At 42.5% G+C, this 16,443-nt stretch overlaps 2 protein-coding genes across 2 annotated transcripts in view; one reads left to right on the top strand and one right to left on the bottom strand.

Moving 5' to 3' along the window:
* Window positions 1–16,443, bottom strand: part of LOC135498671 (uncharacterized protein K02A2.6-like) — a 238,054-nt gene that overhangs the window by 92,788 nt on the left and 128,823 nt on the right. The gene's annotated exons all lie outside the window — the stretch shown is intronic.
* On the top strand, window positions 10,742–11,779 carry LOC135498675 (putative nuclease HARBI1). The gene has a single exon (XM_064789058.1). The coding sequence runs from the start codon at window positions 10,742–10,744 to the stop codon at window positions 11,777–11,779; it is 1,038 nt and encodes a 345-aa protein (XP_064645128.1).

Below are 16,443 nucleotides of genomic sequence, written 5' to 3'. Positions count from 1 at the left end.
GCGCTGCCATTTTGGTATCATGTGACTGACCTATAAATCATGTGACCGATCTGCTTGTTGTGATTCGTCGAACTCGCGCAACATTGCTGCAGGTAGCCCCCACACGGTGATTAACTTCCTCGCGTGTCGAGAAAATATCAAACATGCTAGATCGGCTGCGTCTCGACACGCGAGGAAGATACGCAGCAAAAAACGACCCCACACAGTGAGAATTTGCCTGTCGCAACGTGCACGCGTGTCACTTGCATCACGCAAATTTCACCGTGTGGTGCGGGCTTTAGCTCTTTCGTCGATACCGATTAACCGAGGGCGCAAATTCGACCGGCGGCCCTCTTACTGTTGTAACAGGGGAGTAGATCTTTAATTATGGAGGCATCTTCTTCTGCGCTGCTCCAAAATAATGGGTTACCAGCCTTAGGCGAAATACCGGAAAGTGGTAGCATATTGGCCTGCGGGAAAAAGATTGGAACTACCTACTTTGATCACGACTTGATTTATACCATTGACTCGATAATAAATGACCATTATATTCGTCAAACGTTTTGTTTGACGAATGTTCGTGCAAGAGGTATCAATGTGTTGCTAGCGATGTCCAGTTGTGTCTATCAAAATGATAAGTGAACATTAGCGTTGCAGCAGTGTACAATGCTCACATACATGCCTAAATCAAAGGGGTAATGAAATTGCCACCTGTGGCGAGAATTTACTTTTGCTGCACGGAATTAGTCAACACGGTATATTATGTACAATGATGTAAACACATTTAAAGTGTATGTCGGGATTAAAGCTAATATATAACTTCGACACAATGCAATAATATAACTACACAATGTATCCGTTAAACCCTTTGTGTAGTGTGTACAAGTGGAGTGTCAGCCTTGTTAGTCTGGCAGTAGTTGTCTGTGAGGTCGTTTATGGACGTTTTTCATTCTCAGGCTATTTTAACGATAAACATTACAGCACTAAATATTTGCTATCGTTTTGTTTTGAAGAATGAAGTGTTTTTCTTTACGACTAACAGCTGTCCTCTTACGGCAAGTGTATGCATGCCTTTTCAGCTGCAATCACTACCGGACCACCAGAAACGTTGCCTATTTTACCCCAAGCAAGATAGTTGAAACAGATATTATTGACTAAAGGTCATGCTTAGAAAACGCAATAGCGAGTTCTGGACTAATTGTTGGTGTGTTGATGAGCAACGCCCTTTCACGCCTTCCACGAAAACATCATTCGATTTTTTTTACACGCCATGAATTATTAGTGTCTGTAGCTACATCAAGCTTTAAAGAGATCCTGTCGAGGCACAAAATTGTTATTTAGACCACCTGAACGTCGTAAAAATAACTAAATTGGTGATTACCTCTTATGCAGTTCACGGACTGGAGTCAGTTATGCATGCTATGTTACCCAGATGGCAAGCTCTCATAATCACCTGCCTGAGGGGAACTCGAAACTGCCAAGATTTATCAATGGAAGGTTATTCGCCCGCCTTAGGTTTTAACAGGGCCGTTCAGAACTACCTATTTTTATAAGCGTTTCGTGGTAGCTTTTCTTTAAGAAAATTGTAAATGCGCCTTACAAAGAGCATTCAGACGCCATTGCAACACAGTTGCGACATGCGCGTGCATGCTAGGCAGACGGTCCTCGAAGCTCTGATCAAATTCGTATGATTATCTCTTAGTCAAGATTGAAATATAATCTTTCAAGAATCGAGTAACGAATGTACATTGAAAATTCGAAGAATACAGCACAGATACAGCTATACTTGATAACTCTGTAACATTCATTCGAACTTCTGAACGAGGTGGAAAAAACCCATTGTATTGGGATTGGTATTGTATTGTTAACCCACTCCGATCCAGTGTGAGTTAGGCTTTCAGTTCGACGATGCGCCACCTACTTACCGGTATATTACTCCTTCAATCCATCGCCTGTAGAAGTACTGGAGACAACTGTATCAACCACAGAGGTGAGTTGTTTGGAATTATTCAGGTCCCCGTCAATGAAATCAATTCGGCTCAGTCATCCCAGGCCGCACAAATTAGGTGATGACATCATTCTAAATCCTGTATCGGATAGTACGATGAATGCAAATGCTTAAAACAATTATACGTTTGCAGTATTAACAAAGTGCGTTAGGGTTGCTTGCCTGCCTCAAATCATCTCAGAGGTTGGAGCAAAGCGTTTGGCCAGAAGGTGCCCACCGCCAAATGATTGCGTCATTGGCCGGTGGTTGACGTTCTAAGATTCGCATTGGACACATCACCCCTTTCAAGAAAACTGATGGTACAGTTGTAGTTATAATTCATTAGAAAGCACAACAATCAACTTTTCACATGCAATATATCATATTGCTTGAGTAGAGTTACTGAGCGCCTCAGGAAGGACCGGCCTATGGGTGAAACACTCACATGCTGGGTATGCACTCGTTCACGAGCCACGACAGTCTTTAGCGCCCAAAAGGGCTTCCAGTCTATTAAAAATTTCAACATAAGCATTCATATCCCACCCCTTTTATGGCTGCGAAAGGCATACTTGTTTAGGCTCTACCCATCGAGGCGGTAGTAGAACTCGGGTTTTGTCTGGCTTGGGATCTTATTGGTGAGTGGATCCAATACACACTATATATTCTAATAATACCAATGACATCAGCAGAGATCGCAATTTAAAGATATTGGTGCTTATTTCTACTGAAGCCCAGCAGACTCATCTGAAATTCGAAATCCGAAATTTGAGATCCAATATTAACCAATCAGAGGGAAACTTTCAACATTTCAAAACCAATTAGATGTCGTGAAACATTTTATTCGGTGAATGCAAAATGGCCGCAATCGGCACTGCGTTTATATGCATCAAATCATTGTAAGAAGCTAGATCAGCTCGACTTGCTGATGTCAGGTGATTATTTTACATATACCGTGATGCATTCTTGACGCAATGATTAGTAGGAAATAGGTCAAATATATTGCATTCTTTCAAAATGATATTCTTGCTAGTCTAACTAGCTCAAAGAATCCTGCCCATGTCGGGTTATAGCTGCAATTTAATAAAAAAAATCTTGACTTAATTGAAGAACCATTGGTCTCTTTTGTCATTAGAGCAAAGTACTGATTGTTACACTTGATCTGATTGACTAAAAGTTTCCCAGCGACTAGTGAGTTTGCATTTCCGATTTCGGATTCGAGAATTTCGGACTCCGGATTTCTAATTTCAGATGGACCATCTGGGCTTTCGTAAATTTTAGTAAATCAAGTTGTAATTTAAAATTGACTAAGGCGATTTATAATGGAACAATGTTGTGTTCCTTTGCATTTCAGACACCAGTGTATTCTTTCTTAATGGAACTGACAGGAATATAAGGTAACTGTGTCTGTGGATTCTCCATTTTTAGCTCACCTCTTAGCAGAGGTGAGCTTATCCCATACCGTGGCGTCCGTCGTCCGTCGTCGTCGTCGTCGTCGTCGTCGTCGTCGTCGTCGTCCGTCGTCCGTTAGCAGGGCACGTTTCGTAACTGTTAGAGCTATTGAGTTGAAACTTGGTACACATGTACCCTTATGTAATGACACCTTGGAGACCAAGTTTCGGTCCGATTCGTTTCATGGTTTGGCCACCAGGGGGCCAAACGTTAAAAGTGAAAATATGCAATATCTCCCTTAACACTTTCAGCGCCATCTGACGTAATTTTACGTCTTGCAAGTTCACACGGTTGAGCCATCCGACGTAATATTACGTCGCGTTTTTAAATTTCCCGCTTTGTCTTCGAGGCGACTAGCAGCGCAGTATAGGGGAAAACAATTTAACTATACAGCGCTTGAAGTGATAGTATGATGTTCAGCCAATGTGCTATTTATAGCCAAGATTGTCTGCATTCGAATAGGCGCAATGGCGGGTCGAAGATTGATGACGGGGGCAGATGTAGCCGAGAGTATGCCAAAAAGTGGGTATTCGGAAAGACACCAGATATTACTGTTCTATGTGTGGGGTACCATTGTGCAAAATCAAGTGCTTTGCTGACTATCATTCCAAATTAGCATTGTAAAGAGATCTAACAAAGAAGAACCAACACAGAAAATTTCATGTAATTATCTTTATTCCTTCTATTGTTTTCATAATTTTGAAAAAGGGTAAAAAGGGGCGTAACCTTGGCCCCTGGGGGAAGTACGCTAAATATGGCTGGGCGCTGAAAGTGTTAATAGTAGTCGGGAAATTTTGAAAAAAATATGGTAGGTACTTCTAGCAAAGGTTCATCATATATCCTCCGGGTTTTTGATTCGATCTCCTTTTCAAGGTCACAGAGGTCAAATGGTGTAAATTGGCCGTTAGGATGTAACGATGGCACGTTTCTAAACTGCAATGACTATTGATACCAAATTTGGTACACATTTACCCCTTAAGTCAGGTGATCTCAGGGACCGAAGTTTGGTCCAATATGATTCACCACTTGACCACCAGGGGGCAAAATCCAAAAACCTTAAAAGTGTGATTATTCCTTAACTTCTTGCTCGATTGCCACCAATTTGATATCATGGGTACATCTAACCACCATACAGTATATGTCACACAGGTTTTTAATTTGACCTTCTTGTCAAGGTCACAGAGGTCAAATGGCGTAAATTCGCCGTCAGGCCGTAACTATGGCACGTTTCTTAACTGCAATGACTATTGATCACAAATTAAGTACACATGTACCCCTTGGTCAGGTGATCTCAGGTACCGAAGTTTGGTGCGATCTGATTTGCCGTTTGGCCTCCAGGGAGCTGGCCAAATCCTAAATTCTTCAAAATGCCATTATTCCTAGTAATGACTTGCCCGATTGGCACCAATTATATATCATAGGTACATCTAATTCTAACAACCATTCAATGTGTCACCCGGGTCTTCTTTGATTTGACCTACTTTTCAAGGTCACAGAGGTCGAATGTACTGTAAATTGGCCATTTTGGGGAAATTGTAATTGCTTGGACTTACATCAAACCTAACACTACATGACACAATACCAAGCTCTTTATCCATCTTTCCTCCACATGAGGTGAGCACAATGGCCCTGGCCATTTCATTCATAAACTTATGAAGCAAAACAACTGCATCTTTGTTTCCTTTTGGTCCCGCATCCAATATTGAAACACTGCTCAACAGGGAAGGTAGCTTCCTGTCTTCCGCAATACGAAGCTACACAGCCATAGAAGACCTGCACTTTGCTTCTTTTCATCGCCATTTCCATCTATAGTTCCAAGCCATCAGAATAAATCGGGTATTAATCGGTTGCGTCACTCTACTTGAGGCTCTTTATGTTTAAACCTTTGGCTCTGGCTCCGTGTCAAGACTTTGTCATCTATGGCATCGGAATTTCTCTACAGCAGTTAGCAAATGTGTCTTTAAATGCTGAAGTTTTCATGACATTGTATCGATTTCAAACTCCTCCAGTGTGAAATACGGTGCAAATTACGCCAAGTCAACTTTCTTTGGTGAGGTTCTCTCATTTAATGAATGTGATCATGAGGTTAAGCTGAACATTGATCTTCAGAAAAACGATGTCGTTTCGTTTGCTTTCTACTTTCGGCAGCGTCACCATACCAGACGATGGGTATTTATAATTTGTATTTCTGGAAGACACTTTGACGTTTACGTCAGTAGCTGTCATGGTATACAAGTAATGTGTAATAACCGACCTCATAAGAATTGGGCGCGAGGAACTAAAACTGGAAAGGCACTCAAGGCGCGTGTTTGGTATTTTCTTGTTGTAACGGTGGACATAGTAAGAAATATCCATAAGATTTACCTCGACGGAGTAAAACTGAATGCTGGGACGCAACTAAAATCTGTCGAATTCAGTTCAGGTCGCTTTCATTTTCTTGGTCGTCGTTTACCCATCCGAGGAGGACGCTGCACTTCACATTATTTTATCGGTGCTATGTCCAACCTTAGGATTTTTCCATGTCTGTTGAATCAACGGGAGGTTCTAAGTATTTATGAGAGCGGTAAGTTAGAAGCTTTTCCAACCATGAATAATCTATGGAAAAGGCTTAAGTCCAAAGAGTCGTCAACGTCTTCGGCGCTGGAGCGCAAACACGTTTGTACAAAACAAATTAAGTCAGTTACAGTCCGTGGTATTAACTTTAGCTCTGCGTAAATATGGTTAAGATCGCTAAGCTTAACTGAAGCAGATTAAGAGTGAGTGCCTTCGTTTTCACCTATTTGAACTATCACACCCGGATTCTGTTTTCATTGATCAGTTGTCTAAGACATGTTTAACCAACTATAACGTGGCGTCAACTCCTCCAACACGTTTAATGCAAACGTAAAGTGAACGTGTTGGTGACTTCTGTTGGAAAACCACAGGCATGCCAGGCCCTAATAGATCATTTCGAAACCCAACAGTGATGTTAGTGTTCAGCTTTGTCATTTAGTCCTCAGCATTGTAAATACTAGTATAGGATACATTGGACAGGCCGTATTTTGTTACTGGATATTTCCAATCCATTCTTGGCACAACGCACAACAATAACCAGTATATAGAATTCACACTTATACAACAATGAAGATTTTCACAAATGCATACTTACGAAATATAATTCGTTACCATGCTTACAACTTATGAACGTTGAAACTGATCCCAACCTGAAACTGCGGCAATAAAGACCTTGAACATGGCAGCACGTTCTCAGTTCCGTGTGGCACGGCTTTGTGATACAGTCATTCAGTCACAGCCAATCAGATTGTGGGTATTTTTACATATCACTCGCCGAATCCTCATTTCCCATTGTCATTCCAGTTAAATATGAGAGTAAGTATGGCACGCATTCTCAAAAACTATTTTAAAGGGATTTTATCCAAACATTCTGACTGCGAATGTTGTCTCTTTAAAACAGACTAGTTTGAGACCTACAGTTTTAGTTTGAGGTGTTTCAGAGTTATAGAAGTTGTTCCTTGCTGTCGGGTATGTCGGTAATGACGTCTCTTCACACACCACTCGGGTGGAGTGGTCAGAATATGAATTTGACATTTTGATATTCATTATACCTCGATCTACCCGCCTGTGGTTTTGTGAGAAATGGTAACTATAAAACCTTGTCGTATAGAAAACTGACTGATGTTCATAAAGGAAGACGGTGACTCTGACTCCATTGACGAAATATCTTATAACAGAGGACCTATCCGTTCAAAGATCCAATGCAGCTTGTACTGTTATGACAAGAGCACGCGCAATGAGACTTGTAAAGCCTTTAGCTTTAATATCAACACAAACTGTTGTGAAATTTTACAAGATATGTAAAAAATTATTTCAGAAAAGCAAGGGATACAACGTTACAACTTTGTTCCATAGAGGAGGATTCGACTATTTGTGTTAAATTTTATTGGATTCTTCGTTAGAATAATTGAACATCAGGAGAATATTATGTTGATAGCAGCGTGCTTGTGCAATTTACAAATCATAGTTACATGATAGCTTTTTCGAGATTACTATTTCGAGATTAAGAAATGACAAAAGACTTGGACAAAATTTATCGATTGCAACGAAGTTTATCAAACACGCGCAGATATCAAGTTTACGCATCTTGGCATTGTCCAAGACATTTAATGATATCATAGTTTGGGATCTATATACTGTCTTCTCCCACTTAACCGAGCGCGGCTGAATCGTAAAATGACTAAGTCCAAATGAATAGGCCGATTTGACTGGTGGCAGGCGAACATTAGAAAGAACAGCCACAGCTGATAATTGACTCCCTTTTCGTGGGAATGCCGTTGCCTTCCACGTAAGTGGATAAAAGACATGAACATTGACATGGGGTAGGCCTGTACTGAATGAATGAATACAGTACAACTAGCGTCCTCATTTTATGCCTATGGTGTTGGTTGACCAGAAATGTCTAATATGGGGTCTATGCTAAAGCCAGCTTCATGGGTCTGCAGAATATCCCAATAAAGAAGTCTTGTTGTCAACGAATAAATTAAAGAAGATTACAGATTTACTTATCAATTTACCAATCAATTTTATTATCCAAACGGGGTTTACACGTCATCATCAATAACATCATCATCCTCTTCTCCTTCCGAAAACTCAATCCCCTCAACAAACTGCTCAAGCTCACCATTTACAATCTCTACCCCCTCCCCCACTTCGTCATTGTCCTCAGGAACTAGGCCACTGGCTCTCCAACCGTTCATAATCGTCTGTTGTGTGACCCTTTCCCAGTCGAGGCTGATCATCCTGACCACTTCCCGCCTGGTGATCCGCTAACACTGTCCTTGATCATCGATGTGGCCGATTTTCCACACTTTCCAAATGGTCCTCAGGTGACACTTGAAGCTCCTGTTTACGGTCAAGTCCAAGGGCTGCAGCAGCGAAGTGCATTGTCCTGGGATAAAAGTGTCTGTCCCATTCTCTGCGGCGATTGCATCACGAAACTGCTGATTTCGATGCGCCGGATACCTGTCTAAAAGTAACAGGAACGTGGCTACAAATGGCAAAATCAGGGCCTGCAACCACTCGATTAGCGATTGATGGCGGGCCCAACCCTGTGGACTACCAGTTACCTGGAAAAGCAAACAACAGGTATGAACATTTACATTACGTTTCTGAACAGTCAGACACGCACAATGTTTTGGTTGCATCCATGACAAACCTACAACAATTTTAGTCGTGGAAGTTCTACCATTAACTAGAATGTCTGATCGTCAATGACAACACTGATGACGTCTGGTACATGTCCTGTACTACAACCACGGACTTGTATTCTATGCCAATACTCACTCGTACATTGTCTGGAGCATCCGCCTGAAGCTGCCGAATGACGTCACCATCTGGTGCCAAGCCTCTGAAGTATACCTCGGCTCGTCCTTTTCGTCCATCTGTCGTAACTACTAGAGTCACCGTGCATCCAAGTTTCGGGTTGCCTTGGGATGATCTAATGTCAACATTCTGATACCCAGTCGCTTCCATTGTTGATCTTGGCACCATATCAAATGTTCATGATCATGTTCATGATGACATCAAAATCAGCGTCTCTGATGAGGTCGGCAAACTCTCCCCGGTAGTCGGCAACCAAAGCCTGGGCGTTGTCAGGTAACCCCCTTGAATCTTTGGTCTTCCTTCGATAGCTGATTTGTTTCCTTAAATGGAATTTGCATATTATTAAAATTCACCGAATACAATCCATTCCGTACGTTAAGGCCGATCCATGCAACAGAGGAATAAAGCTCACCTTTCCATAAAGTTGCTGAGCCAATGTGCAGATGCATGGAAAAGGTATCGCAGGGGTATCTATTCTTGTCTTTCGGCCTTTGTTTCGTTCGGAAGCTCTGCCCACCACTGCCGAAATTCTCTTCCAGCTTGCCCTTTAATATCCTCACCGGAAACAGGGAAACCAAGTCTTCGGCGCTCAAGGAACCAGGTGTTCAAATTGTTTTCCATTTCGGGCGAGTGTACGACTTATTCTTCCGTCCATGACACAGAAGCGGACTTATTCCAGTCAGTATAGGCCAACAAAGAAGGAAACTCATTTAGCGAGGAATAGAATGCTTGAAGAAACACTACCTTGTGCATCAGTGCCATGTTGCCGTTGTCTCCTCCGTCTTCTATGGTCTGGAGTTGATTTATCTCTGAGGGCAAACAAGTCATCATGTGTGTTTCGCTGATAATGCGAATCTTGGACTTTCTTTTATTCTATTTACCAGTTTTAAATTTCGCGCACTTCGCACTTCGGTTTTGGCGGCAATTTTTACGTCACGAGCTAATTTTACCTTTTAGGCTTCTTTTACGCCCTTTGGTCATTCACAATTTTTACTGCACTTGGTCTGGAAGTACATATAGTAAGGGCAGGTTCTTTGTCCTGGATAACCACACATTTCGGTTTCGGTAGTTTCGGATTTGTAAGTATTTAATTTTATGTATTTCAGTTCCACGTTGTATTACTGTCTTGTAGATTCCTTCTTTACATATATTCTTAAAATACCAAAAAATATTCTTTTTCACTTTTGTATGTCACTGTTTGTAATTCATGTCTATTTTACTGTCAGGTGCTAAATGTAGTCCATATGTTTCAGGTTTCAAATAAAACTATATATTGAACATCCGAGTATCCGAGTCTTCAATGTGTGCTTATCCAACGTCTAAATATCTGCGGTGCTATGCGGTGGTGTCTAGCAAAGGATGTCGCAGTTTCAGCATGATGTAATCCTATAGCATGCTCCAATTGGTATGTCTCGATAAGGTCAATCTTCTGATTGAGACTGTAGCTTTTCTGGTGCCTACGTGCACCCGATACAGCTTGGTTAGCATTGTGACGGAGCGGGGATTTAGGCTATTGCACGGGCCTGGTCACAAATTAGAAAAAGACGGCTGAATGTATAATTATTTACATGTATTAAAAATTAACAAGAACAAGAAAAATATATTTATAAAATTAACATTTCACCGCTCAAATCCAACAACTAAAAGTCTGTTTACACATTACCAAAGTCCAAGGCCCGTATTCTTGAACCCTCCTTTAACACTAAGGGAGACTTTAAGTCAACCTTTAGCTAAATTTCATTTCAAGAACCAACCTTTATTTCTGGCTAAAGGACTCCTTTATGTATCTTCCTTAAACAAAGGTTGGGCCATTTCTAGAACCTTCCTTCATTACAGGAAATGCTTTAAATTGCTGTAAGGAGGCCTTTAAACATAAGGTTGGTCTGGAGTATCCTTTAGTCTCCCTTTAGTAGCCGATGTGGAAGGATCTCTTCTCATAACTCAGCGATGGGCGATTATGTCAACCGACTAGTGCGTCTTTATGACGTCAATGTGCGTATGCCACGCATCCGGACACTGCTTCCTCAGTTTCGAGAGGATGATTTCAGTGACGACGCCTTTTTTGATCGATTTCGGTTCACCAAGGAGGGATTTAACCAGCTGATGCACTTCATTGGCGACGACATCCTGGAACCTGAGAACAATCGTGGACACCCCATATCACCAAGGACCCAAGTGCTAGTTGCACTCCGTTACTATGCGACAGGTTCGTTTCAGATCGTTCACGGAGATTTGCAAGGAGTGTCCCAGCCATCGGCTTCAAGAATTGTCAAAAGGGTTTCAGGACTGTTAGCAAGAAAACGGGCCGAAGTAATTCGTTTTCCAATTGGACAGGAAGCTGTTGAAAATAAAAGGAAATTCTATGAACAGTATGGTTTTCCTGATGTGCTAGGTTGCGTTGACGGAGTTCATGTGCCCATCGAAGCCCCAAGCTTGGACGAACGTGAAATTTATAGATGTCGCAAGGGTTTCATGTCGCTGAATGTTCAAGGCATCGCAGATACAGATCTGAAATTCATCAACATTGTTAATCGATGGCCGGGGTCAACTCATGATTCACGTATTTTCGATAACAGCCGGATTTGTTTCCAGCTTGAACAACGCCAATTCGAAGGCCTTCTGCTTGGAGATAAAGGCTACGCTTGCCTACCATTTTTAATGACGCCATTTCGGAACCCAGCTGGCCGTGCACAAAGGCGATACAACAGATCACACAAGAGTACACGATCTGCAGTTGAAAGAATGTTTGGTATATGGAAACGCAAATTTCCGTGTTTGAAACAGGGTATAAGAGTGAAGCTTGACACAGCAATGTCCGTCATCACTGCGACTGCAGTATTGCACAATATTGCCATTGATCTGAAGGAGCCAGATGTTGGTGAAGAGGCTGAGGCTGAGGATGACGATGTCCCTGTAGTCGATAGGGATGATAATGTCATGGGTGCTGCTATCAGACAAACAATTGTTCAACAACATTTTCAATAAGCACAATTTATTGACAATTATTTTGATCTGCTGTTCATGTACAATGTACCAAAGGGATTTAATTGTGCATCAAAAGTAACAAGTTTACCTATTACAACTCTGTATAAACTGGTGAAGATAGTTGGTAGTCATCAACAGCATTGTTGGCTGTGGCGCCTGGACATGTGACTGCTTGGAATCCTCGACTATTCAGCTTCGTCCAAAACGACTGCTGCAACCTGAACTCCTCCATCCGTTGTTCGTGCTCGTCTTTTTCAAATTTAATTTTGTTCTCCAGATACTTCATCTGGAATTCGTGCTCTTCCTTCTGCATTGCCAAAGCTGAATCAACTGCGTTCGCGCGGTTGCCTACGGCTGATGGAGATTTACTACGGGGCCTCTCCTCACGTTTCGAGTACAGCGGGCTTCAGTCATGGGTGTGTTTGGTTCGTCTAATTCTTCAATGACTTGGGGTTCATCAGATTCAGATGAGTCCTCGTAGTCGTCAGGCTTTCCGGCGCTAGCGGATGGCTTTGTTTTCTTGGCTGAAAAACCGAGGTTTTGAAGAATTCAATTTGCCATTTTGATTCAATAGGGACCTTTTTAAACCTCTTGCTTAAGCCAGAAGTAAAACATTTTTAGTTTTCCGTTTGGTCTAGATAAATGCTGAACAGTTTTGTTTTTGTGGCTTCAATTCCATAAAGCTGTAAAAGGACCCTGATAATGCTCTTGAATTCAATGCAGTTATCATGTGTGTGATGGATACGTGGTACTTGGAGAACGGAGCCATATATGACTGTCAGTTTAATACGAAGAGTGAAAAGAGTTGAAAATTAATTTGAACGAATTAGTGCTACCTTTTTGTGATGAGTGTTATCAGTTATGAGCCACCACAATGTGGCAGATTATTTATTTCGATTAAAACAATGCTGTATAGTATTAAGTCAATAATTTACCTTCTGGTTTATGATACCCTGTATCATCGTCAAAGTCGTTATCCAGTGGGTGGAGTACTTCGCTACAATAGGATGCTACCATGTGGGATACATCATCAGCGACGGAATCTTTCTCCATTGATCCACCTCCTGTCAGTTGGCGACATTTCTTTTCCTGTGCAACGTCTTTCTTTGCCTTCACTTTCAAATTATCGATAACTTTCTTTAGCTGTGTAGTATCGCAAGGTGTGATACATGGCTGCGCATTGAACTTTTTCGTGATTCTGTCCCAGGCTCCATTTTTGGCAGTCAGAACCTTAGTAGTATTTTCCCGCTGGTCTATATGCTTTTCCTTAGTGACCAGTTGCATTAGTAACTGTTTTTCTATTTCACTGAACCGTCTACGCGATTTTTGTGTTTTGCCGTCATCCGGAGAACCGTTGGTTTTTCCTGTTTTCAGCATGTTGGTTGTCCGCAAAATTTGAGTACATTTACTTGTCGCTTCCACAGCCGCACTACCCAATGAACTCTCATGTATTTAGGCCTAGCTGCATAGACTTCACTTCAGATCAAGACCACGGCATAATATAACAATGGTAGTGTAATCACTATAGTTATTACACGAGACTTCAAAACTGACATCGTCCTGTTACCTCAGATCATTATAAGGATAAAGGGAGCCTTATTGAAAGTGTCCCTTATTCAAAGGGACCCTTTAGCAACTTTGAGGTAAAGGTGGACCTTAACATAAGGGAGGTTAAAGTGTGGTTCTTGAATACCATTTCTTATAGGTGCCTTTAACAAAGTAACTCCTTAGTAAAGGTGGCCTTAATAAAGGCCTACTTTAGCCCTATTTAAAGGTGGGTTCAAGAATACGGGCCAGTAGCTCCCTCCACTCCGGCTCCACTCCCTGGGCGCGGTCAATTCCCAACAACGGCTCCTTCACCTACCACCGGCCTCCCAACACGTAACACACGTAACACATGTCTCTCCGAACTCCTCTCCCGTTACCACACGACAACACACGACACAAAAGTGTCCGTCCCGACACGCAGTCGGTCCAAGGCTACTCCAGTAGCCACCAAGCACGTAGCTGGTTTACAAATTAACGGTCTGGCGACACCTTGGCCGCAAAGCCAACTCACGGTTCGCCGACACGATGGCAGCAATGCCAAGGCGCTCCAACCCGCGGCTGGACGCAAATAACAGGTGAGAACACCACGACTCTCCGACACACAGCCGGTTCACATTCCACCAGGAATGACGACCACGTTGGTCAAACGGAATTGAGTTCGGCACGTACGATGTACAACTTCTCCTTACAGAGGCCAGCCAGGAACTGCCCACACCCAGTCCAGCTCCAACTAATGAACCCAAGAGTTATATAAGTCTATGTCCATGAGTAATCACACAACGTCCTGAAGTTACCAAAGTCCTATTCAACACACTCAAGCCAAAGGTCTAAATTAACATGTAATAATATGACTGAAATACCAGTTACACATTCAGCCTAACCAGACAAATTATGAATAAATAAAACTAATAAGGCCAACAACTCAGGCCTAACACAAAGGCCTGTGATGCCATTCATCACATTCCTTCCCCCTTTAAAAGAAAAACCTGTAATGAAAATACAGTTTTTCCAACCAAAAGCAAACAATAAAATGTCCATCAATCACAACATGACGTAACCCACACATTCAAACACAGACAAACTCCAACTTCCACACGAAAAATATCCACTCACACACGAGATAAACAATCCGGTGCAACATTATCTGAACCTTTCTTGTGAACTATGGTCAAATCATACTCTTGTAGGGCTAAACTCCACCTAAGGAGCTTCTGGTTCGAATCCTTGACCCGGTCTAACCAAATTAAGGGGTTATGATCCGTTTCCAGAATTGTCTCATGTCCGAGTAAGTAAGGTCGTAGCAACCTTACAGCCCACACTATTCCTAAGCATTCCTTCTCGATTGTCGCAAGATGCGCCTCACGGTCCAGAAGCTTCCTGCTCAAGTAGGCGATGGGATGTTCCAACTGATCGTCTCCGACTTGTGCCAACACCGCGCCCAACCCTCGCTCGCTTGCATCAACCTGCAATAGAAATGGTTTAGAGTAGTTTGGGGGTGATAACACCGGGTGCATCTGCAGAGCTTGTTTCAGATTCTGAAATGAAGTTTCACACTCCTCTGACCACCGGACCTTATTGGACCTCTCTTTCTTTGTCAGGTCAGTCAGGGGGGCTGCTAACTCTGAAAAACAAGGGATGAATCTACGGTAGTACCCTGCCATGCCCAAAAATCGTCTCACCTCCTTCTTGGTCTCTGGGATCTTGAACAGGGCAATTGCTTCAACTTTGGCTTTTATCGGTTCAATCTTCCCTGAACCAACAACATGTCCTAAATAATCTAGTGAAGCATGCCCAAGGAACACCTTGCTAGGCTTTGCTTTCAAATTCGCCTTTTTGAGGCGCTTGAAAACCTCCTCAAGATGTTTCAAATGATCCGGGAACGAGTCAGAAAATATTGCCACATCATCAATGTACACGACAACATAGTCTTCAGTACCATCTAAGACTTCATTCATCATTCTCGTGAAGGTCATGGGAGCATTTTTCATACCGAAAGGCATTACTCTAAAGGACCATGAACCAAACGGACTCACAAAAGTTGAAGCCAATTTTGCTGCATCCGTCAATGGTATAGCGTAATAGCCCTTGCAAACATCGATTACTGAAACGAATTTTGCCCTACTGACCTTCTCAATCAACTCTTCAATACGGGGTAAGTTCCCGCCGCTATCGGTCTCAGTTACCCGGTTCAAGGCTCTAAAATCAACACACATTCGGATGCTACCATCCTTTTTGGGAACTATCACCAAACCAGAACCCCAAGGGCCAGGCTTTGCTTGCTCCAGTATCTGGGCCTGCGCCAACTCTTTGATGTGTTGCCACAGACCACCCTTATGAGATTCAGGACAATGATAGACTCGGGTTCTCACAGGCCTTGCACCTTCCACTAACTTCACATCATGGACTGCGGCATTAGTGGCCGAAGGGACATCTGAAAAAATAGCAGAGTATTTAATCACAAGTTGCTTAATTTGCTTGTTCTCTGTAGCAGACAAGCCTTCAGATATATGGACGTCTTTCCAAGTCTGAGTGGGCGTTTGCTTTGGAAGATAATTATCAACGTCAATTTCACTCTCCCCAAAGATATACGCCTGTTCATAAAATGCAACCTTGTCTCTATCCTTCCACTTCCTGAGCAGGTTCACATGGAATATACGAAGTTTCTTCCTGCGTTTCCCAGTGTCGACCTCAAAATCAACAGGAGAAACCTTTCGGACAATGGGATAGGGTCCCTGCCATGTTGACTTCAATTTACTTGCAGCTGAAGGGAGCATGACCAGCACCTCTTCTCCAACTTCATAAGTTTTTTTCCGTGCATTACGATCATAGTAGGTCTTCTGTTTTTTCTGACTCTTTGTCACGTTTTCATGTACCAAATCTGTCATAGCCGCCAGGCGATTCCTCGCAGACAGAACATATTCTACAATGTTCTCATCTTGCGGGGTCTCCTCAGTCCAGCTTTCCTTTAGAACCGCTAATGGCCCCCGTACTGCGCGACCATACAGCAACTCGAAAGGACTGAACCCGGTACTCTCTTCCGGCACCTCCCTGTATGCGAACATGAGATACGGAAGAACCTTGTCCCATTCTTTCGGTTCTTCAGAAACAAATTTCCG

The sequence above is a fragment of the Lineus longissimus genome, chromosome 14 (assembly GCF_910592395.1).
Source record: "Lineus longissimus chromosome 14, tnLinLong1.2, whole genome shotgun sequence".
Classification (NCBI taxonomy): Eukaryota; Metazoa; Nemertea; class Pilidiophora; order Heteronemertea; family Lineidae; genus Lineus; species Lineus longissimus.
Note: the sequence above shows the minus strand (reverse complement) of the source record. Positions and strands in the feature narration are given on the sequence as shown.